The sequence below is a fragment of the Colius striatus genome, chromosome 8 (genome assembly GCF_028858725.1).
Source record: "Colius striatus isolate bColStr4 chromosome 8, bColStr4.1.hap1, whole genome shotgun sequence".
NCBI lineage: Eukaryota > Metazoa > Chordata > Aves > Coliiformes > Coliidae > Colius > Colius striatus.
In genome coordinates this window covers 22,577,414-22,602,565 of record NC_084766.1, presented here as the reverse complement: position 1 = coordinate 22,602,565, position 25,152 = coordinate 22,577,414, and the positions used below count along the sequence as shown (strand labels likewise).

Genomic DNA, 25,152 nt, shown 5'->3' with positions numbered 1-25,152 from the left:
TGGCCCTTAATTATTTCAGCTGATGACTTTTCATTTTGTCTCTAATCGAGATCCATTTCTTTTAAGTATCTGCATTAAAACCTAACTAAGTTGTAACATGTATCCTGGAAAAAGGAGCACTGCTGCAGAGTACATTCAGTTCAGCAGAGTAAACAAAAAGATACGTAAACATTGCTTTAAAATGTGCATTGAAGGAGTGAAAGACACAATGAGACACTAATGTATATTCAGGAATTACAGTTGGGTTTTTTGTCCAGTACATTAACTTTTAAAAAACTCAAAAGCACACAAAACTGAAGTCTGTAATACTCTCTTAGAAATATTGAGAAACAAAGTTACTCTCTTTTTATAAATACCAGCACAATAATTTCAAATTGCAGCTCTCTATTTAGTAAAAAGGCTGATCAATTATGTGGCAAACAACTTAGGAAATTTAATACCAGCAACTTTTGTCTCATAAATAAGTGAAAGTGCAAAAACGTTGTTACCATTTCACAGCACATGTACTTTAACACACTGTGTCAACTAGAAGGTTTTTTTAAGTGACAAACACTTGGAGGAGCTTCAGAAGCAACTTAAAGGGCTGTCTGAAAATGAAAATTAAAACCAATATCACAGACCACACATTAAAATAAGCAATCCAGCAGTGGCTCACAGATTACCTCTCCTTGGCCTCGCACTTGTCTTTCATTCTAAAAAGAGGGCATACCCTCTCACCCATCCACAGCAGACGTGACCGTGACACTGCTGCAACCCAGAGGCTAGAGGCACGGCACACGAGGCTATAACACAAGCAGAGGAAGTCCAAAAAAAATCAAAAACCAAAAAAAACCGGCCCCGATTAAAAGGCAAAAGTGGCTTCAAACGCAGGACCAGGCATCTCTTCTGAGAGGAAAGGCATAGATGGGGATGTAGCACATCTGGCGATGTAGGACGTGGTCAACACATCCTTCCCGCACTCCGCGCGTTTCTCCCTCACTGATTCCTTCGAGCCCCCACAGCCCCGCTGAGCTCCCGGCAACAGCTCACTCAGCTGCTCAACTAGGCCACCAAGCTTGAACCCCAGCGTTCTGCTGACACAAAACTTCCTACTGAGAAAAAACACACCCGCTTCTTTTAACCCACCCAGCACAGAGCCCGGAAGGAGCTGAAGGACCCCTCACCAGCCGGTCGACGCCACACCGCCACGCCCCAACACCCCATCACCCCGCAACGGCAGCCCCTCCCTGCCCGCCGCCGCGCATGCGCCTGGCTGCTCCCTGCACCCCGCCAGGCGCGCATGCACCCCGAGCTTTACCCCTTCACCCACGGGCTCGCGGCGCAGGCGCACAGGCCGCCCCGCCCGGTCCCACTGGCCGGCAGCTCCCGCTTCACCGGCCGCATGCGCTGTCAGCGCTACCCGGCCCAGCTCCAGAGGAGCAAGCGCACTCCTCCCCCCCCTCCCGGCAAGCTGGCTGGGTGCCGCGCCGGCGCAGTCGAGACCTTTTCGGGAACGATCTGTCTCGCAACAATCTTCTGCAAAGGAAATCGTGTCAGGGTACGGGCCGCCCGCAGCCCCGGTCCTTCCTGTCCCATTCCGTTCCGTCTCGCCTCGCCTCGGCGGCGTCCGGGCCTCTCCCTGTTACTCATTGCTGCTGCAGCCCGCGTCCTTCTCCGCACAGCCCGTCCTGTCTCTGACAGCCCCCCGCAGTCGGGCCGCGACCCTGCCCCCCCTCCGCGCCCTCCGCCTCCGATGCCCTTTTTTCCTCCCCCGAACTCAGTCGCCTCCCACCGAGAGCTCCAAGGCTGCCTGGGGGGCGGCCCTGCACGGAGCTCCCTGTGTGCACGGGGTTCCTGCGTGCGCGGGGGACGTGCGGCGTTGAGGAGGGAGCTTCACGCCAGCCTCGCGCGTCTTCTCTGGAGTGGCGGACATGGGCCCTCCGCGGCGCGGGGGAGTTCCCCGCGCTCCCCTTTCCCCTGCCTTGGTCCCTTTGAGATGGGCGGGCGCTGACGGTGCTCAAGATCTAGCGGGATTGGACCCGTCTAGATTAGAGTGGGACAGGTGATGGGCCTTCCTTTGCTGAGGTGCTGGCCTCGCCTCTTGCAGTTGCCTGGAGTTTTTTCTCGTTGAAACACGAGTTCTGTCTGTGGGAGCACAAGGGAAAAACAGACTGCTCCAAGCCACAGGAGAGGGACGGAAGGGACAGCCAGGAAGATCACCTCTGTAGCGCTGCTGCTACAGTTAGAGAGAAGCCTGCTGCCTCTCCTCTCTTTTTCTTTTGATCTTCTGGAGAGGAGAGGCAAGTTGTCTTTCACTGCTGTGATGCTGTAGCAGTGGAGAATATAGGCTGTCTTGCAAGCTGCAGAACTTGTTCGAGATGGCTTCAAGCCCCAGCTAACTGCTTGGTTTATTTTATTTGAGAGTCAGCCCTGTGAAAAGGCCCACTAACAGAGAAAGAGATTAGCACCGTGTTAACTGCGCGGTTCTCTCTCCTTTGCTGCAGTGCCCACTTTAACCGCTGTCTCCTGCTCTGCCTGCTCCTACTTTCAGTATGGTAAAGAAGAACACTATCCCAGATGGGTAAGTATCCCTCACACTACGCAAGAGGCAGGAGTGGGTACAGTCCTGCCCAAAGAGAAGGGGCACTGACTGCCCCAAGCACATTCTTGCCACAAGTATCTTCACCATCTACAGCCAGGTAAGGTAGGTATCTTTTCCAAGACAGAAACAATCCAGCCGTTCATCCCCCCAGGTGAGTATAATGCTTCAACTTGTCTGTGAACACTTCTTCATCAGCCAAACAGAGTCCCTTTTTTTTAACCTGGGTGTGTGCTTATGAGGCAAATACGAGACTAATCCATCCATCTGACAGATGTTTGTTACCAGTAGTGGAGGAAGAGCTGATATGATGGGAGCAGGTGTTTGCGTGTATATGTTCAAGGAATACTTTCATGGATTCAGGTCCAGAAACATCCTGTATTTTTAACAAGAGGACAACAAATTTATCAGTGAAAGTAATAATAATTTTTAAACCCCTCAAATTCAATATACAGAGTTTCTGATTGCTTGATTGGGAGTGCATATGAGGAGCACATAACAATTTTACTTAAACTAGATACAGTTATATTCTCCAGATCTACTGAAAAAGAAAAAAAAAAAGAGAAAATGTGTTACTGCTGACATCAGTACAAATTTCTTGGATAGTAGAGTGCGCTGAATTATAAAGGCACACTGTAATGGTACAATAACTTGCAGTTATTATTGCTGTCAGCTTCTCCAGATGCTTTTTGATACTATTAACAAATCAGACTAGACATCCACTGTATTGGGATTTTGGCAGTAAAGAAGCAAGGAATTATCTCTAACAGTTTCATGAAGTAGTATACTAATGTCATCCTTGTGCTAGCACAGCATGTTGTAGTTGTTCACTGTGGATTAGTTTAGTACACTAGGAAAAAAAGCATCGAACCCTGAAACAGGACTTAAAGAAAACTAATTTTAACCTAGGTGATTCTCCACATGCAATTTATTGGCCCTAGAAGTAGTTGCTGTCAGAAGTGAAATTGTGGTACAGTACAGCATAATGACCAGTACAGACAGTAGCGTAGTATGGGAGTATAACCTCAACCATGTCACAGTATTGTAATAGCAATAAATCTAACAGTAGCTGTTTTGTTTTTAATGGTACTGCAAGAGAAACACTAGTAGATTAAATAAAGTCATGCTACATACAGGTATTTTTTTAATATTGTCTTTCTGTTACTGCCTCAATTATTTATACAGGCTTAACAGTTTTAATCCAAATTCCATTATGCTAATTAAAGCAATACAATAAATGGTTGAAGAAAAGCAAAGTGAGAAATCTGTGTAGTAACAAATGATTAAGAGCTATACTCCCTCCCTCTTGCTTTTGACTTGTTCAGTATGTGTTCTGTTTGACAGTGTGTCATGGTCTTTGCATAGCTGTTTTTTATTCAACAGAAGAGTATTAAATCTGCTGTCGGTAGAGGTATGGAAGCCACTTAGAAAATAAAACTGTGAATCATGCTGTATCAATAGCCAAAAAAGGGTGAATAAGTAATAGTATTTTCTAAATTATTTTGCTACAGCTGACAGTATTTTAGACTTGAGTTTTCTACAGTTACAGTAACTACCTTTTTTAAGTGTTTTGGAATACACTTTCTCAGGTAAGTTCTAAACTTACAACTGCCTCATGATCATAGATGCTCATGAGGGGCTCCAGAATTTAGAAGCCCTTGAATTGTTAAGCATAGGCTCAGATATTTTTCTCCATGCCCACTGTAGCTTTTGAGTAATGTGTAGCTATCAACAGTGTTTTAGTAACACCAAGTTTTCACTGATTTTCTTTTTGACTGACACTGATTAGGTTAAAATCACTCTGAACTAATGCCTTGAGTTCAGCACTAGTTTCTCTTACTCTGGAATACTTTAACATGTTATTGCTGAACTGAATGTTACACACTTGGAACTGTAAGTTGAGAGCTTACTTCTTTTACACTTAAGGTTTTTTTTTCCAGTCAAAAAAATACCATAACTACTCTGTAGAGATGTTAGAGATTTTATTCAGGTTTTTTAGCATATACTAATGTAAACATCAGCTTCGTAGGTGATTTAAAGTGGCTTTACACTTCAGGAAGACCAACAAGTTAACTGTTTGCCATAAGGAACTTACAGGATATCTGTTGATAGTTTACTGTGCTCTGTATTTTTATTTAACCCTGAGATCTGACAAACTCAAACACGATACTTTCACATTATTTTCAATTCAGTGGTTCCATCCTGTTGTACTGTGAATTATTTAGCAACTTTCTTGTCTAGTTTGACAAGATAAAGATATATAATATCTTTATGTGAAACAGTTTCTTCCTGGATATGCCTTCTCATAATTGTATTGGGAAGCTGCAGTGTTCCTCTGAATTTACATGACTCTGAGATTCTTATCACAACATCTTTCTAATGTGAATGCTGTTTGCTCTATGGCTAAAGCTATTACCTCTGTCATGCAAATACCTGGATTTATTTTTAGGCATAGAAATAAATGTAATGTGTGTGTCTCAGTAAGCTACTGCTGCCTTTTTCAGAAAACTCTTCCTGTCATCTTTTTAGCTACTTCAGGTGAAGCTTGTTTATCACTCAAGCCTCTGTTACATTTTAGCCATTGGTACAGTAATAATGATGTTGCCAAGTCTTGTGATAACACGTTTGGCCCCTGGCTTTCTTTCTTCAACTTATGTTCAAGTAGGACATGTGATACAATTCTCATTTGTACTTGTTAAAAGGTTTATTTATATCTTTGCTTCTGTAACTCCTGTTTATATGACCACCTGCAGCTCACTAGTCTTTGGTCATTTCTGCCTTTATGTAGACTTCTGTAACTTTAACTTTCTTCAGTCCCCGTCACCTTATTATTTCCAACAGTACTCCTTTTTGACAACAAGGCAAATCACAATTTATTTCCTTAGCCAATATTTGCTTAATTTCAGTCTACTGGTTTTTAAAGATAACATGGAAGATGTACCCTTTGCATTATTTGGTGAAGAGTGCCTTCTGCTCATTTTCTACCACAGAGCTGTCAGCAGCTTTTGAATTTCTTGCTGACGTTGCAGATTTTTTTTTCTGGGAGGATTTAAATGGCTTTAAATACAGGAGAATAAAACCCCAGGGTTGTTAAGATCTGACAACAAACTATGTAATCCTGGTGTATTGTTCTGTCAATGCCTTATTCAAACCCAGACTTTTTACAAAGTCTTTTTTACAATGCTAATTAACAAAAATAAGATTTTTTTTAATCCTTCTTTTTATTTCTTTTTGGTTCCTAATTGCTCATGTTTATGATAATCATGGTAGATTTCCACTCATAGTTTTTCAAGAGAAAGCAGATTAAAATAGATCTGAATTTCTGATTTATGGCATCTTTTAAATTGTCTTATTGCATAACTGGTCTTTTGTCTTTGGAATTTTTTTTTCTTTCATCTTCCTTCAAAATGATTGTAAACATGTATAACTGGATATGGCTGGCTGTCAGATTAAATCCTACTTTTGCAAAGCTTTTTGTACATTTTATTGGTAGAGGTAATGCCAAAGAGTAATTGAACTAGGTTGAAGAAAAAAATACTGTATTGTTGGTTTTATCTCTATGCCAATATTTGCTGCACTGGTTTCTGTATCTCTGGGTACAGCCTGTTTTCAGCCCATGAGAAATGGGACATAGTCTCAGATTTTCATTTTCCTGTTTTACAAGTAGTGTAGAACTAGGAGACTCAGAAGTTTACAAGCTTGAAAATTCACTTAGGAAGACTTCCCAAGTTGAAACACTTTTCTTCTATAATACAGAGGATGTAAATTTTTGAGCAGCGCTTTTTAAACTATGGTGATGGAGAATGTGCTCTTTTTTTTCCCTGTACGTAACTACCCTAAGATAAGGGAATATATGAAGTAGGAGAGTGGTTTTGTTCCCTCATTGCAGTTATGAGGTACAAAGTTCCTGCAGTAATTTAGAATTCGTTAAAAGTTTTTACTGCAATCACTTAGCTTGCCCTTATACCTTCTCGCCTTGGATCTGTCCTCAACATGACAGCTGTTTGCAACATTCTTCCTTTGTAATTTCATTTGTTATCCATTAAACTAATCATCTCCATGTGTACATTGGGAGCCTCAGTCAGTTCTTTAGATCACGGTGAAGATGAAAAAGATATTAGTGTTAAAGACATTAATGTAATACATTATTACATGACGTGTTAATATCAATTATGTTTCTGGTCATCATGCTTTAAGTGTTTCCTTTGTTACCTCCAAGCATCTATGAAGGGTAATGTTATTATTTATATGCTATAGCAAGTATGGATATTTTGTTGTGAGTTTTACAAGGACAATATCTAGTTTCTTATGTGATCCCTTATGAGAATTGTGAAAAATGCTTAGTGGCTGGAATATTTTTAAATAGTGTTTAGTTTATTTCATAATTTATGTGGTTTTATAGAAATCAAAAAGGAATCTAGAAGCTGTGGATGCTCTCTTTAAATATTCATTCAGGAAATTGTAAGTGAATAGGCACCAGAGCTAAAGAATCTTATGAAAATATTTAGGTTTTAAAAGTTGAGGTACTAGCTGAAAATGCAACAAGGCTACGTAGATTTTACGACATCCTGATGCATCTTCTGAGGTCATAGAGATAATTTGTTCTTGCATATGGAAAAGAAATAAAAATCCTAAATTTAGTAGGTTACCTTTTTGAAGCAAAAGTGTACAGTTTGTGAATACCAGTTCTTCTAAAAAAACTTGAAATCTCTGAATTTTGAGAGTTTTTTCCAATGCAATGTAGAATTTGTGAATAGCAGATCTTTGTAGTTTTGGAATTACTAGTATTTTGAGTGTTGTAATAAATCTTCATATTAGTAGGTGATTTTTACTAAGTTTTAGTGTGATGGAATGTTCTCTGTGTTTTTCAAAGTATCAAGAGAAAGTGCAGCCAAGAGCACTTCTTTGAAAATGAAGCATATTACAGATTATACATATTTGCAAAATCTTGAAGCTTGGTATTTTTAATAAAAGTAAAGTTAGCATTTCATTGTCAATTAAATAACTTATGCAAGTATATGATAACTTTTTGAAGGTGTTTGAACCAAGTTGAAAAATTTCCACCAACTATAATATAACAATACTTTTTAGCTTGTTGAACCTTCCCCATCTGCTTTGCTATATATTGATGCTACTTGTTTGTAAATGCTGTCCTACTGTTTTGAGGAGAGGATTTTTTGGTAAGTTGAAGGAGGAAGGAAAAGGACTGTGTTCAAATGTCCTGATGATACCTTGAAACCACTTTGTGGAATAATTGCAGATTTTGGGACATAATTCTGTGGTATAATAACAGCAATCATGCACATTCTCTCTAAGAAGCATTTTCTTTTTGGTGGTGCTCTACAAAGAAAAAAAATTAATTTTATATGGCTCCTGACTTTAGATTTCCAAACAAAAAAAGTCTTTCTTTAATCTATGCAGTGTACTATATAAGCCTCTGCCCTCATCAGTGCAGTATTCTATTGATATTTTTCTAGCATATTTTCTAGCATGTTTTAGACAACTCCCTATTTCTTTTATCCCCAAATAATGCTGATCTATTAATTTTATTCAAATATATAATACATTTTTATAGTCGACTCTTATTTTCTTGGTGAAACAGGCAGATTGCTAGTCAAAGATGGATTTTTTAAAAATAACTTACTTAATGGGATTTAGTTGGTCATTTTTTCAAAGTTATGCCCATCTGTTATAATTGCTTGATTATATGGTCAAGGAATTTTAGGAACTCTTGCATCCTGCAGTTTGGAAATCTGAATCTTAATATAGTATGCTTATAGCTGCATGGCTCATCATAGGAAAAAAGATAAATATTATCTCTTTTCTGCTTGTAGAAGTTTGAAATAACAGTTTGTATTCAGTAACAGTTTGTATTCAGATTTGCCTGATATTTGTAAGATGCTTCACGTATTTTGAAATAACTGTTATCATTTTCAAGGAGCATAAATTTTGTATGCTCTTTTTACCAAAGTTTTCATCCTAATAGGATTTTTTTTAAAAGTTTTGCATGAAGCTGTGGGTGTCTACAGTTGAATCATGTAATTTGATAATATTTGAAGATGAACATTTGTTTCATTACAGATGGCGGAGTGTGACACCGATTGGACAGCCTATACCTGGAACAAGATTTATTGCATTCAAAGTACCTTTAAAAGGAGTATGTATAAAAAGTAACTACAGATTGTCTCTATTAGATACAGTGCAAAGGTAATGAAGAATAGCATGAATATCCATGCAAGCTTTATGAAAGTTTTCTGAAAAAAAAGTTTATTCAGATTTATGTTTTAAAAATCATAAACTCTTTAGTCAATCAGCACAGTTATTTTCATCACTACTGAGTGGTCTAAATTGATTATTTTATGTAACATATTTTCATGACTATTGTAAGACAATGATATTGGAAGGGGTTATGATATGAATGACAATCTAGATGACGTAATGCTAAATATATTTTTATGGAAATCAAGCATTCATTAAAGGATACTCTTTTGAATACTGAAGTTTCCCAGTGCTAATTAACACAGCTGAATATTACAAATGTCTTGTTATTAAATCTTAAAATTCTTTCTATTTTCACCATAGGCAATTAACCAGAGGCTTACTCCAACTCAGAAATTTACACCAAAGGACTTAATTGCTGCAGTGAAAGCACTAAATGTGGAGCTTGGATTAGTTATTGATTTAACGTATACCACACGATACTATGAAGTTAAGGTAATATGAACATAATAGCAAATTAAAATAATTGCTGCAACCTTTCTTTTTAAAGTATTTACACATTTGCTTACTTTGGAGTAGACAACTGAGTCATCTAGACTTACTTTGTGTCAACAAAAGAAACAAAGTGTTTTACCTCAGAGGAAATAACTCCTCCGCCCAGTTGCATTTGTGTCTTATTTGTATGATGGTAATTCAGGGTAATGGATAAAGACTCAATGCCAGACACTGCAGAAGAGATGGAGAAGACTTAGTCTATGTCCTGGAAACATTCTCATTTATTCTTTTTTTTACTGATCTTCAGTGGAATCCACTAAGAAAGTTTCCATTTTTAAACTATCAGTTTCAGTTGTTTTGCCAGCATGGTGCAAAGAACTGTGACTAATCAGCCTCCTATTGAAAAGGAAAGTAAATGTCATTGTTATAACTGAATGCTGATCTTTGAATGTACGTGAACTGTAAGCATTAAGGGGCTGAATATGTGAATATATCTTTGAATGTGGGTGGGTGGGACAGATATTGCTATTACAATTATTTGTAAAACAGGTTTGAATGGAATTACAAGAATCTGCTCACTTTAGTTTATGCCCTGCCTTATTAGCAAGGATAAATAAATCTTTTGTAGAAACTGTTCTTTCTTTGAGGTGAAGTCTTTAAAGTGGAAATGTAAATGGTAGATTCTGAGAGTGTCTCTATAGAACTGTGTCAAGACTGTTTCCAGCTTCTACTTGGGATTTACATTGGCATTATGTTAGATGTTGCTGAAGGTTTTTCATGGATGCAAGACTTCAATATTTTTTAACTTGTTTTTTTCTTTTTTGTTGCTAGGATTTACCTAAAAGTGTGCAGTATAAGAAACTTTATACTGTTGGACTTGAAGTCCCCGATAATGCTACTATCCTACAGTTCAAAAAATGGGTCAGAAAATTCCTATGGGAAAATGCAGGAAATGGTAAATACTAACATCTTGTGCTGTAAAACCCCTACAATTTAATTTCAGTGCTGTGTACTTTATTAATTCCAGTAAATATTTATGTCACTGGGGACCTTTGACTTTATATAGCACTTTATTATCGTAATAAGATACATTACATGAACAACTCCTTATTTTTATTCATTCCAGACTTGTCTTTTCCAATAATGATTAGTAACTTAAATGCCTTTCCTAATAGTTATTTGTATTATGTGTCAAAGCAACTGCAATAAGGCTTTCCTATCTCTGACCTAAGTTGTCTTAAGTGGTGTAGCAGCCAGCCCTTTATGGATTTCCTAAATAGCATAGGGTTTCTCTGGAGGCACTAGGCACTGATACATGTAAGCATAGAATCATAGAATGGTAGGAGTTGGAAGGGACCTTTAGAGATCATCTAGTCCAACCCCCCTGCAGAAGAAGGTCCACCTAGATCAGGTCACACAGGAACACGTCCAGGAGGGTCTTAAAGACCTCCAAGGAAGGAGACTCCACACCCTCCCTGGGCAGCCTGTGCCAGGGCTCCCTCACCTGAACAGTAAAATAGTTTTTTCTTATGTTTAAATGGAACTTTTCATGCTCCAGCTTCATCCCGTTACCCCTTGTCCTGTTGTTATATACAATAGAAAAAAGGGATGCCCCAATGTTCTGACACCCACCATTTAGATAGTTATAAATATTAATTACATCAACATGAGCAACTTACATCCTTTTAGTCTGATGTAGCAGGTTTTTTTACTTATGAATCTATTATTACCTCCATATCCTAGCAATTCTTAAAAATCATATTACAAATTGTTGCTATTTCCACACTGTGGCTCTGCTGTTGTTTCAGCCTTTATGCAATAGTACAGTTCTTGCTGAGATGATGTAAGACATGTTTTGCAGAAATAAAATTGTATGTATTTTGCCACAGTCTATTTGCAGTTTTACCTTTTCAGTTGTTTTTCTGGTGATTCTCTGTAGGTAGACTTTAACTGTTTGTCTATCCATTATTGGAGGACCATTCTTTAAAGCTTTTTCATGCTATTTGCAGTGATTACTTAAGCATTTTCTGTGCAAAAGTACAGATATTAACTGCCCAGGTTTGGCTGGGATAGAGTTAGAATCAGAAGTACTGGGAAAATGAAATTACATAAAAAGCAGCTCTGGAAGTTAGTGTGTAGGTTCTTCCTTTGCTCATTTTTGGCTTAGAGAAATTACTTGGAGATTATTAGTTTTCTTCTGGTTTTGTTCTAGAGATTTTTCTTGTGACAAAGAATATTTGAATACAATTATTTCTGATTCTCAAAATCGAGATAATCAATTCCTAATTTGTTACTGGATGAAGACCTACAGTTCCAGCATGTAAGACCATTTTGTCAGGGCTAAGCTAACTTAAGAGTTGGGAGAACTTTCAAGTTTTGTTAACTTACTCTTTGTAACTTGCCCTCTGTTTTAGATTACCTCTAAAATTTCTCAGGATTCTTCTTATAAATAGTTTTTGACAAGTTGTCGTCTTTTAGTGTTTGAAGTGTTAGGACACCACTTACAATAAACTTATTGGCAATTTGACTATCCTATTCTGTGGCAAACAGTTATACTTTACCTCATTCAGAAATTTATCAGTCTTATTTCAAAGACTGTCTGTCAATATTTAAGGGCAAAGTTGGCATAAGAAGCAAAAGTTGTTGCAGAAATCAAAGTTTTTCTTCTAAATTCTAGCCTAAACTCTCGATTAACATACATTTATTCTTAGGCCAACTTTGCCTTAAGTATTGCTGTTCTCCAACCCCATTAGTATATTCAGTACCTCAGATTTAGTTTTACAGACTAAATAAGCCAAGCTTCCTAGGTCTCTTCTCATAATTTTTTTTAATGACCATCCTAGTGGCCCTTTCTATACATATTTCAATTTGATTTTTTTTTCATTAAATACAGATGTAGAATTGTATAGGATAGTTTGGATATGAGGTATTACCAGTACCTTGCATGACCATATTAGTGTTTTCCTATTTCTGCTGGAAGTACTTCATTTGAAACAAGTTATTCTGCATTTAGCTGATTAGTAATTTCTCTAGAGATTACTGGTGCTTCTTTTCTCCATGTATATCATGCTACTAGACAGTAAGAGCATTATGCATGTTTTCTCCTTTTAGTAAGTTTTACTAGAATCTGTTAGTTAATTTCTTTAATTTTACATTTACTTGTTTAGATTTCCTTTAAAAAAAGACATTTTATTCTTTTTTTTCTTGTTAAGGCAGTTCTGGCTACCAGCTGCTTTACCTATAATCACTCCTTTTTCTTTTTTCCTACATTCTGCAGAATTAATCTCAGTCTTCACAGGTTTGGAAGTAGTGAGCTAATTGTTGCTAGAGGTCCAGCATTAATAGGACTGGACATATCTGTTCTTTTACAAGCATGGCAGTATACTTCTGTAAATAGCAAGCATTATTTATCATTACTTTGTTCAAAAAGTACAGCTTTTGTATCTTTGTTTGTCTTGCACTAATTATTTTGTAATTTCACTTTGTGAACTAAACAGACTCTGTTTTCCTTTTTGACAGAGAAACTTATCGGCGTTCACTGTACTAACGGAATTAATAGAACTGGCTACCTTATATGTAGGTAAGGGTTGTATAAAACCAGAAAAAATTGTTCACCAAAGACAGAATACTTACATTAATCTGTAATCCCTTTGGGATGATAATACAATCATATTTTTCTTCAGATATCTTGTGGATGTTGAAGGCTGGGATCCAGAGACAGCAATCCAAGGTATTTATATGGTTTGAACTAAGGCACACGTCGGGTTGTAATTAACAATGACTATAATTGTATTCACAAATACTATAATTCGATTTTGGTATCTTCAGAGTTATTTCATGTGCTGGCTTCCATATAAGATTTTATCTGACTGTTGATTGTATTCCAGGCAAGACTTGAGCATTAGCACATTGACAGCATAGTAGGAGTATGTTTCAGCTGCTTAAAATATTTTTTTTCCCTTTTGCCTTGAAAGATTTTCAGTCATAGGTTACTACTACTACGAGTTTTGGTTGTTTTAATAAAAAATGCTGCAACAATGCCAGCTTGATGAAGTATTTGGGTATCATATTAGAATCGTTTCAAGTTCAGCATCCCATGATGAACAGAAAATTTGCATTTTTATGGCGCAGTTTGAACACATTTTGTTAGACTCGTGGTTTTTTGTTGTTTTATTTTTCCAATTTAGCTTTTGGTGATGCAAGAGGTCATCACATGGATGGTCTTGTATATCTCACAGATCTCAGAACACAACCAATGAGAAGGTAAACAAAAGCTTTTAGTTGCATGCTTAAGATTTCCTAGTGTGTCTTCTGGTATTTGTAAATTTTCGTTTCCAGTCATAAGCCAAAATCAAGCCCCCTCTTAAACTTTTAATATGCAATCACAAATATATTGTAGGACCTCTGATATGAATAACAGTACAGTGAAGTACAGTGTACTTCATTCATCTTTTGAATTTATATGGTTCAAAAAATCTTTTTAATCCAACAACTGCTATTGAACATTAGTGGTGTTTTATCATATTGTGGCAAATCTTTGAGTCTGTGTCCTCTCATTAGAAGCTGAAAGGGGCTGCTGCAAAGATATCTTTATAAGCTGGATGATTTGCCTGCTGTTGTTGGGATCATGGAACCAGATATATTTTAAAAAAATGAGTAGCACAATTTTAGGAAAAAAAAAACTATGGAAAAGCCTGAGATTGTTCTCAAGTTCTCTGTTCATAGTAGTTGTACACCTGTGTAGTGGTTTAGGCCCATCAGGGAACAAAAGACCACCATTAGCCTCAAGTACCAAAGACCTGAGGATTGCCAAAGGGCAGGGATTGCTTAATTGCCGCTTAAGGCCCAGGACAAAACAGACCAGGCTACTTGGCTTGAGGATGAAAAGAGAAAATAATTTAATGCAACACCAACTAAAGCATAACCATAAAAACCCCAAACATAACCAAAATAAAACAACACAGAGTGGTACAACAATGAAGAGTCTGACCAGCCCTTTAAGACCATCTTCTCCTCACTCCTCCCCTCTTCCTGGGCTCAGAGCCCTGATCCTGGTGTTTTTACCTCCTCCTCCCTGAACAACCCAGGGGGGCAGGGAGTGGGGGTTTCAGTCTGTTCCTGATGGCTTCTGCCATTTGTCTCTCCTCACGGCAGGTGGGCTCCCCACCAGTCCTGCTTACAAGTCTGTAGGGTACCTCACACACGGCAGCCCTGCACAGACTGCTCTGATGTGCATTTATCCCAAAGGCTGCAGCTCCTCTCTGCCTCTTATGTGGGGCTGCTATGTGGCATGCAGGCTCCAGCACGGCCTGTGCCATGGCCGCCTCCTCACACAGTCTCTCTGCTGTCCAGGTGCTCTCACACAGAGCTGCTGGTAACTCTCAGTCCTACCATGGCCCCGCATCGGTTGCAGGGGTACAACTGCATTCTCACCACGACTTGCAGAGTGATCTCTGGTCTGGTGTTACTCCTTCCTTCCTCCTTCTCTGACTGTGAGGTCCGCGTGGTCGCCTCCATCTTGTACCACTCTTACACCTCCTGCCAGCACTTCAAATTCCCGTCCCCTACATAGTGATGGCAGAGGCGCCAGATTGGCCCAGCTGGGCCGGAGGTGGGTCTGAACCCAGGAGCCAGGGAGAGTCCAAAAACTCTTTACTGGATCTTCACTGCAACCCACTCCCCCTGTTACCTAGCAAAAGCTGCTCCTTGCTAAACCATGACAGCCTGATGTGTAAGAATTTTATGCTTTCCATATTCACCTGAGAAGAGCTTATCTTTTTATGTCTGAGTTATTTGTGCCAATGGTATCTTGCAGTAAATGAATTTTAAAACTAATGCCTGAGTATTGCCTTTTCAAGCAATTGCTAGGGGACGTCTTGTGGGACAGGATATTAGAGGATAAAGGGGCCCGAAGTAGTTGGTCTCTTTTCAAAGATCACTTTTTCCAGGCTCAGTATCAGAGCATCCCAGCAGGTAGGAAATCAAGAAAAGGAGCCAGGAGATCTGCATGGTTAAACAGGAAACTCTTGGGCAAACTCAAGTGGAAGAAGAGAGTCTATAGATCTTGGAAGGAGGGGATAGCCACTTGGTAACTACAGACTGGTCAGCTTCACCTCCATCCCTTGAAAGGTGACAGAACAAATTATCCTGGGTGCTGTCTCCAGGCATTTAAAGGACAAGAGGGTCATTAGGAGTAGTCAGCATGGTTTTGCCAAGGGGAAGTCATGTTTGACCAACCTAATAGCCTTTTATGAAGATGTAACCAGGTAGATAGATGGTGGTAGTGCAGTGGATATGGTTTATCTCGATTTCAGTAAAGTATTTGACACCATCTCCCACAGCATCCTCATGGCAAAACTGAGACAGTGTGGGCTTGGATGATCAGGTAGTGAGATGGATTGTTAACTGTCTGAAGGGAAGAAGGCAAAGACCTGATGTCAATGGGGCAGGGTCTAGTTGGAGGCCTGTGACTAGTGGAATCCCTCAGGGGTCAGTGCTGGGACCAGTACTGTTCAATATATTCATTGATGACCTTGATGAGGGAACAGAGGGCACTGTCAGCAAGTTTACTGATGATACTAAACTGAGGGGAGTGGCTGACACCAATAGGCTGTGCTGCCATTCAATGAGACGTGGACAGGCTGGAGAGTTGGATGGGGAGAAATCTAATGAAATTCAACAACGGCAAGTGTAAAGTCTTGCATCTGGGGAAGAACAACCCCATATACCAGTACAGGTTGGAGAATGAGCTCTTAGAGAGTAGTGTAGGGGAAAGAGACCTGGAGGTCCTGGTGGCCAGCAAGATGAGCATGAGCCAGCAATGTGCCCTCGTGGCCAAGAACACCAATGGCATCCTAGGGTGTATTAGAAGGGCTGTGGGAAGTAGGTTGAGAGAGGTTCTCCTCCCCCTCTCCTCTGCCCTCTTGAGACCACATCTGGAGTATTGTGTCCGGTTCTGGGCCCCTCAGTTCAAGAAGGACAGAGAGCTACTGGAGAGAGTTCAGCACAGGGCCACAGAGATGATGGAGTGGAGCATCTCCCTTATGATGAAAGGCTGAGGGAGCTGAGGCTCTTCAGCTTGGAGAAGAGGAGACTGGGGGGAGACCTCATTAACGTTTACAAATATGCAAAAGGTGGGTGTCAGGAGAATGGAGCCAGGCTGTTCTCAGTGATGGCAAATGACAGGACAAGGGGCAATGGGTACAAGCTGGAACATAAGAGGTTCCAAAGCAATACAAAGAAGAATTTCTTCAATGTGAGAGTAATAGGGCACTGGAACAGGCTGCCCAGATGGGTTGCTGAGTCCCCTTCTCTGGGGCCATTCAAAACCCACCTGAATGAGTTTGTATGTGATCTGCTCTAGGGGATTCTGCTCTGGCAGGGGGGTTGGACTAGGTGATTTTTCAAGATGCCTTCCAACCCTTAAGATTCTATAATTCTATGAATGTCCTTTGTTTTACTTCTGTCATTGTTCTATAGTCTGTGCATGATTAAGTTAGTACCATGTCAGATGTTTGAATAGGGTGCTTGTCTCACATCATAAAGGATGTCTTTCCAAACTTGAGAAATTTAGGTATTTTCTTTGCTTTCCGTGCAGTCTTTCCCCAAATAAATTTACAAGATGAAAATTTGCTAAGTTATGAATGTCTGAGCATTTAAATTAGTATGTTGTTCTGTTTTTGGCTGGGATAGAGTTAATTTTCTTCCTAGTACCTGGTACAGGGCTCTCTTTGGATTTCGTGTGAGAATAGTGTTGATAACACATGGACATTGCAACTATTGCTATGTAGCATTTATTTGAAGGGAAGTGCTCTGCCAGTGAGAAGGGGCACAAGAGGCTGAGAGGGAGCATGGCCAGGACATGCCAAAGGGCTATTCTACACTGTAGAATGTCATGCCCAGCATATAAACTGTGGGGAGCTGGCTCAGAGGGGTGGATCACTGCTTGGGTTTGGCTTGGGTACTAGGTGGTGAGCAGTTGCATTGTGCATCATTTGTCTTGATTTTTATTTCTCTCTTTTTGTCTTTTTCATTTCACTTATTTATTATTGTTGTTATTGTTTTATTTTGTTTTAGTTATTGTACTGTTCTTATCTCAACCCATGAGTTTGACTTTTTTTTTCCAATTGTCCTTTCCATCCCACTGGGAGTGGGGAGGAGTAAGCAAGCAGCCGCATGGTGTTTAGTTGCTGGCTGAGGTTAAACCACAACACGTACAAAAATGTGTGTTATTCTGAACTGAAGAATTTTTTGTGTATGGGTTTTTTTTTTTTTAATTATCACTTAATAGATGTTTTTATTCTTCTTAGTAACCTTGGAATGGATGTATGGGATTCAGATGAAGATATTATTCCTCCACCACATGCAATGGAAGGACCTGTAGAGCGGTTCCCAAATGAAGATTTTCAGGGGTAATAGGCTGAAACATGGAATTATAGGAACAAAAACCAAAGCCCAAAACACACAGAGAGAAAGAGAATTGCTTCTTGTTGAAAATACTATAGATACTGTAATTTAAAAGAGATTTTATGAATATTGCTTGCTCATACAAAATGTAGTTGCAGAGTTTGATGAAACAGTGAAAAGATAAGGTAAACAAAGAAAATGTGTGCTGTTAGAAGACTGTAAGTAATTAGTTCACTTGCAAAAATTTAGATTTTTCCTTTGCCCATCCTTATTTATTATTCTACAGTAGTCTGCAATTATTTTTAATTAATTTGGAATCACATTTTTTGCCTCTAACAACCACTGTAGAATTACAATTCAGTTTTTATCTCAGCTTCTACTACGCACTGAAAGTTTTTTGATCTTATTGATAGTTTGGATTCTCAGTAGCTTTGATACCTATATATTTGCAATGTCTTTCATATCAGTTCTTGGTTAAGAAAACCTTATTTTCAATGACTTGTAGCACTTGTAAGTATAATGTTCTATTTAAGACAAAAACTTCTTTGCAGGTCTGGGAAAAGATTAAGAATTTATGATGACCACTCTCACAATGATTTGCAAGGACAGATACCATTGAGAGATTTTGATTTCATTAATAAGGGATCTGGACAAAGACCATTTCATGACAGTCAGGCTGAGGATAACTTAAGAGCACCAATGCAGATGAGAAATTGGGACTACAATAGAGGACCAGGACAGAGGCGAAGACCCTTTCGTGATCACCAGTTTTATGAGGATTATCAAGAAGACGTGCAACTGAAGGATCCAGACTTCAGTAACAACAGACCTGGACAAAGGTTGAGACCTTTTGATGGACACCAGTTTCATGATGAATGTAACAAAGGCCGTGGTCAAAGGCAGAGATCTTCTCCTGACCATCCATCTCATAATGATTTGCAGGAAGATAGGCAGTCAAAGGATTTTGGTTTTCGTGGCAGAGGCCGTGGCCAAAGGCGAAGACCATTCCATGACCACCAGTCTCATGATGAATTTCAGACTCAGATGCAGTTGAATTGTGTCAACAAAGGTCCTGGCCAAAGACTAAGATCTTTCCATGACTATCAGTTACAGGATGACTTACAGCCACAGATGGAATTGGGAGAATTTGAATTTATTAATAGAGGTTGTGGGCAGAGGTCGAGACCTTTCAATGATCCCCGGCCTCACAATGACTTACAAACAGAGATGCAACTAAAAGATTATGATAATAAAGGCCCTGGACAAAGGCACAGACCTTTTCATGACCATCAGCCTTATGATGATTTACAGGAACAGACTCAGTTGAAAGATTTTGATTATTTTAATAAAGGGCACGGACAAAGGCCAAGACCTTTTCATGATCATCCAGGTCACGATGACTTGCCACATGAATGGTGTTCAGACAGGTAAAGCATCCTTGAGCTGTAAGACCTGAACTAGAATAAAAGTATAAACCTCAGCATTTTAATTTTTTTTTTTTAATTAAATTAATTTAAAATCAGTTAATCATCCTTTAAAAGTCATATGTAGATGATCAGTTAATTAACTCTTTTTATTTTGACTTGTGGAAAGGTTTAATGTAAGCTGGAGTGTTGCAGCTTTGAAAGCCAATGCTTCCTAAATTAGAAGGTTGTGCTTCTTGAAAGCTATGTTTTCTTTATGTTTTTAGAGTCAGCTTGAAAGAAATCTCTTTGTCCCACTTTGTTTTGTATAGAAACTTACATTTGAAAAGCAATCCTTGAGACAGAAGAGGATACAAAATTTTAGTTATATGCTCAGTCAAACAGATAAACAATAATGCTACAAGGAAGTTGGACTTGCATTTGTTTATTGTATGAGTTAATAATTTGTTAGAAATCCTGTTGCTTTTTAACTTGCATCATATTCTCCCAAACCCATATATCACTTAGTAATAAACCTATTGGACTCTAACATAACACTTTAAAATAATTTCATATTTCAGAATGTATTTCAGATATTTGTTGGGCTAGTAAAATTCAATTTAACTTCTTCTATTGTGCAGCTGAAACAGAGGATATCACTACAATGTCATACCATTTTGAGGCATTAAATTAATACAATTAAGATAGTTTTTCTTAAAATTTTCAATGAATTTTAATTAAAAGTGAAAATATTTTTATCTGAGTAATGCTTATTTTTTAAAGAAGCTTACAACTGTTGGTACTTTCCTTAACGTGCAATTCTTCGGTCATTTGCAGACGTCAGTCTTTTTCTTTCCATGAAAATGTACCAGATCCTCATTTCTCTTCATCTCCTCCACCTCACAGAGATTATGGGTCTGATAATGATGACTTTAACAGAAGTTATAGGTAAATATCAGATTTCATATGTTGTTTTCTGATTTAACTTTATACTGCTACTCCCCTAGTTTTCCAGTTCCATAATACAAATTAACCACATAATGTAAAAATTGATGTTAATATTTTTGCTTAAATGCAGTTTAAACCACTGAATCTGAACACTGAACAAATAATGTGACTAATTTGTAGTCCATCTATATTGACTTTGAATGTGACTATGAAATGGTTTGAGAATCTCTGACTTAAGTCATTGACATGACAAGTACTGTTGAAGCTAGCACATTACAGAATAGGAAAAGCTACTGTCAGAAAGAAAAAAATCAAAGTACAGATGCTATATTTAACTCTTAACTGTTGTATATAACAAGATAATGAGTTTTAGTGTGAGGGAAGGTCAGATACTGAAACAGGTTTCCCAGAGCAGCTGTGAAATCCCCATCCTTTGAGATACTCAGAACTAGCTGGATATGGCCCCTGTACAGACTCATTTAATTAGACCTACTTGGAGTAAGTGGCCCTAGGTACTTGTAGAGATTCTTTCCAATCTAAATTAATCTATGGTTCAGTGATTTTAAAATTACAAACATTGTTCCGAATAAGTAAGGTACTTGAGAGTAAAGGGAATCCAAACCAAAAGTATATATGCTTTTATATTTTAAATGCTTCTGTATGTATTTTGTAGGGAAGAGATTCTTCTATAGCAGAAGAATTAATAATTAAAATGTTTGGAGCTGTAAATCCAAAATATATTGTTGCCTGTTGAGACTATGTACTAGAGAGCTACTGTTACATATTATTCACAAAAATGAAAACATGGGCTTAGGAACAAAAAGGGCCCTGAGGTAAAGAGGCCCTCAGTAAATAGGAATTTTAATTAGAAATAGCGTTTGAAACGAAACATCTTCTAGTAGAATTACTTACTATAAAGAACCATAATTTTAATCACTATAATTGAAAAATTAATATAAACAAGTTTGCTACATCCAGTAGACAGGATTTTAATTTTAGGAGGTAAAAACAAGAATGAGGGTCTGAATTGTTTTTTTGAGGTTACACAAGTTTAATTTGTAATGATGGCCACCAACAATAAATCAACTGTTTCATTTATAAGGACTTAATTGTTCATATTTGTTCTTCTTGCAGTAATCGACTGAATTGTCCTGAAGACAATAGGAGAATGCATCCCTCAGATGAATTTAGTAGAGGAAAAAACAGATTTGCACCGTATTCTTCACGAACAATGCATTCATCTTCATCTGTACACCAAGAAGACAGTTCAATAGACTATGAAAGAAAACTTTTTCAAGGTGAAACTACCAGAGAGACAGAACAAAGCAAAAGATTACCAGTTGTAGCAGTTGATTACAATTATGGTCTGCCATTAGATTATGGACCTGAAGAGGGAGAGAGAAAGCATTATGATTTACCTCCAAGAGACTGCTACAACTGGAACTGAATAAAAAGGACAATGTTTGCTCAGCTTAGACTTACTCATTTTACTTTTGTATGTGGACCAATTTGGTTTTTTTTAAATTAGGAAAATACAAATTTCAGTAGTAGAGAACTGGTCTCTACTGTAATATTAGCTTCTACAGATGTTTGGTTCAGTCTCAGTACAGAGGGAATTAAAGTAGTCCTTCCTTTTAGCAAAATCAGAACCCTGTACCTTAAAACAAACAACTGTCTAAGTGATTGTAGTTCTATCTTTTGTTTTACATTTCTTTAAAATGTATGGAATTTCCAGATGCAAAGCTCATAATAAAGTACTACACTATAAGGTAGACTAGGATTGAGATTATAGAAAAAATACTATGAAATGAGTGAAGCAAATTTGTGTCCACTTGATCCTTTATTTTTAAAATAGCAGTTTGAATTATTGCTAAAAATCTGTGGCATTGCAGTTTAATTCCAGATTTTCTCTACCATCAACTGAACTGACGTGGTTGCACTGTATAGCAGATTGTTTCCCAGATTGCTAAAAACATGGGAACAAATGGAGTTTGAATACTCTACATGTAAAACTTGCTTTTCAGTAACCTGGATATCCCATCCTGACTGTATTTTTTTTCTGATCCCATAGGTTATATATGTTTCAGAATTTCCTAGTGCATGCAAATTTCACAGTTTTCTCAGCAACACATCCAAATGAAGAAACTTGTGCATCATCAGCTTACCTGTTGCAACTGGCCAAAGTCACCAGTGCCGATATATTCATACCTCCTTCTTTGTCAGTCATATCTGTCCTGCTCTACAGTTCTATTTTTTACCAGTTTCTTTTTACAGCACAGCAGAGTAATGTAATTGGAACAAAATAATCTCTTCATGTAGGTTACAAAATAACCTCTACATGTATTGAACAGTCTCCTCTGAACTGCCACTTCAGTGGGTCTCAAGAAGGTAGTGCAACAAATTCATGCCAGCAGCTGCACAGTAGCAGGAACAGCTCCTACTTGGTGGAAAGGAAATCTTAGTTTAGAGGATGGAAAATAGTATTAATGTAATAGGTAAATTATTACACTTTAACAAATTTGTCATTTTAAAGCCATCAGGAAAAGGATAAAGCTCAACCACGATATTGAAATAAACAATTAACATGAATGCTAGACTTAACTTATGAAATTAAGAAACTGCCTCAAAAGCAGCACAGCTGCAAAGCCTAAAGCAAGAGAGTACAGGTATACACTAGAAAACTGGAAAAAAAAAAGTGTTCAAAGCCAGAAGCCAAAATACTTTTTTGCCTTTTAGCAGCAGCACAAAACCCAGATTTCTGAATTCATGTTTTTTATGACTGCTAAATAAGGACTAGATTTGAAAAATGTGGGACATCTGGCAACCGTTGTTTTGTAACACATCCAAAAAGTTCTCAAAATCAAAGGATTCTGGGATATAAATTCAAATTACAAATGCTTTGCTGCCTTTGCAACTGGTAGAACAACTTTGGCTTTGTTCATTGCATAAAGTAATTAGCTTTCTCATTTTCACAGCAGCTAGTCAATTGTATTTCCAATTAGATCTCTGATTGTGAGCTTCATTCATGTGGTGTGAGGAATGAAGCTTCTCAATATATAAACCGGTTATGGAACTGAGCACTAAATGTTAAGGCATTTGTTCTTTCACTTGCCTTTTTTCTTTAATTTGGAGGCAAAATGGGTTACTACATTGCCAGAGTCTTTAAAAAAACAACAAAACCACTTTTCTGGTATTCTTCAGTAGGGAGCTAAGAATTAGAGACCAGTATTACAAGCACTTGGTTGGGTTTTTTTTATATGTATGTACTACAGGCATGTAGTACATATTTTTTACATGTAGTACTACATATTGCAGTATGTAGTATTCATAATGGGAACAAAGGGACAACATTTGCCCTTCATATTTTTGTTTTAGCGTTTGAATTATGACCCTACAGTCAATCCTTAGTTACTTCCAAATGTGGGAGCTAGGACTCTCTGGAGAGTTGAAACACTGGTGTCCAGTACAAAGATAAATGTGGTTTGAGGAGTTAGGATCAGCACTAGCTGTTACCAGACCTTGGACAGTTCCTGTAGGACCCTTGGAAAGTTTAGATACAGTTTCATAACTATGTTGAATTTCTCTTTTCAAGCAAAATTAATAGACATGATATTTCCACAGATGGCTTGGAGATGAATATATGAAAATAACCAAAGTTTGATTTGTATACTTTCTTTTCTAAGAATTTAGTGTAAGGCTTTCCACACTACTGTTCCTAACAGAATTAAGGCAGAGCTAAGCCCACATAATACATTATAAACTGTTACTAACATTTATCTCAAATTCCACAGCTGAGTCATCACTGCCTATTTGCATCTGTAGTATTCGATTACTGATAAATCCACATGGTGGAGAAAGAAATGAAATGTTTCTTGTTTTTTAACTGCATATTGTGTTACAGTTGTACTCCTAAAAGAAAAAATTCCACAAAAAAACCCCAATAACTTTTCTCTTATTTATTTCACAGCTCTATAAAAATGTCATAAAATCGTGGTGGCCTCTTGTGTTTGTGTTCTCAGGAAACCTGGAAATAGCCGCTGTTCTGTCACAAAGCAATAAAAAGCAAGACTTGGCTGAACAGTGTTGGCTTCACACTGCCCTGAGTGTGAAATCTTGAAGAAAAACACATGGATACAGAAAAAACAGAGACGGCACAAAAATATTTGAAGGAGTTCTAAGAGTTTTCATCTATGTAACTATTGAACTAATAGTTACTAATACTAATCTATGTAACTATTGAACTCACAGAAAACTTCTTTTTCTGTTGCTGTCATGATTTAATTGGGGGCCTGATTTTTATTGGGTGGTAAAGCCACAGGGCCAGCTTGCCCTGAGGTATTATCATACTGAGTTAGGAAATGTTCAGGCGGTTCTTGGAATGTGATGGGAGAAAGTTCAGACAAACTCCATGCAGAAGGCTGACTCTCAAGAATAGCTTGGGAAAAAGAGAGCTCATCTCCATCAGAAGACTAGAACGTAGGAATATGACTGAATTTATATGTAGAAATTTGCATTACATGCACAGCTAATTTAGACATTTGTCAAAAAAGGGGATAAAAAGGTTTTCATGTGACTATTTTTCTCTCAGCTGGAGGAAAAGGTGAATGACATACAAGGAGCCACAAGTACAGCTAGAATCCTTTCCCATTTTTTTGCAAGCTGCAGGCTTTTTTTTTTCAATGAGCAAAAGTAATCAGTGATGTGTTACTGTTCAAATTCAGGGTGCACTGCTACAACTAGTGTGCTAGGACCAGCAGTTAAATGACCTGAGCACTAGCTTCTGAAGATCACTTCCTTCTTAAGATGTTTCTCATGAGGCATCCAGAAATGCAGACACCTAAAGGCCATTTACACTTTAGAATCTGCTCCGTGCTGGGGAAAGAAGGAATGTACTCTCTGTTGGGTTCAGCAAGGAGATATGAATCCCTGGTCACTGTGAATGGAAATCTGTTTTAAAAGTATGTGCAAACAAAAGGCAATGGCTTCCATGCTGTTATCAACCACTAGTGTTTGCTTCCTCTCCAGGCTGACTCTTACTTGCTCCAGCTGTCAGCAGACTGTGCTTTATTGGTTCCAGTGGAGAGCAATTACCAAGCCTGCAGA

General features: G+C 38.2%; 1 protein-coding gene across 5 annotated transcripts; it reads left to right on the top strand.

Moving 5' to 3' along the window:
- The first annotated feature begins 1,448 nt into the window (after positions 1-1,448).
- DUSP11 (dual specificity phosphatase 11) lies at positions 1,449-25,152 on the top strand. 5 transcript variants are annotated; one of them, XM_062001660.1, is made up of 12 exons: positions 1,449-1,537; positions 2,484-2,560; positions 8,660-8,735; positions 9,161-9,292; positions 10,124-10,247; positions 12,812-12,872; positions 12,976-13,022; positions 13,480-13,555; positions 17,602-17,703; positions 18,250-19,125; positions 19,939-20,049; positions 21,184-24,009. In XM_062001660.1, the coding sequence occupies exons 2-12, from the start codon at positions 2,532-2,534 to the stop codon at positions 21,494-21,496; spliced, it is 1,947 nt and encodes a 648-aa protein (XP_061857644.1). In that variant the 5' UTR covers positions 1,449-1,537; positions 2,484-2,531; the 3' UTR covers positions 21,497-24,009. The 5 variants fall into 5 exon arrangements, with proteins under 5 accessions (XP_061857644.1, XP_061857643.1, XP_061857646.1 ...); XM_062001659.1 differs by lacking the exon at positions 1,449-1,537 and having other exon boundaries at positions 1,771-2,560; XM_062001662.1 differs by lacking the exons at positions 1,449-1,537; positions 2,484-2,560 and adding an exon at positions 25,075-25,152 and having other exon boundaries at positions 8,512-8,735; positions 21,184-21,347.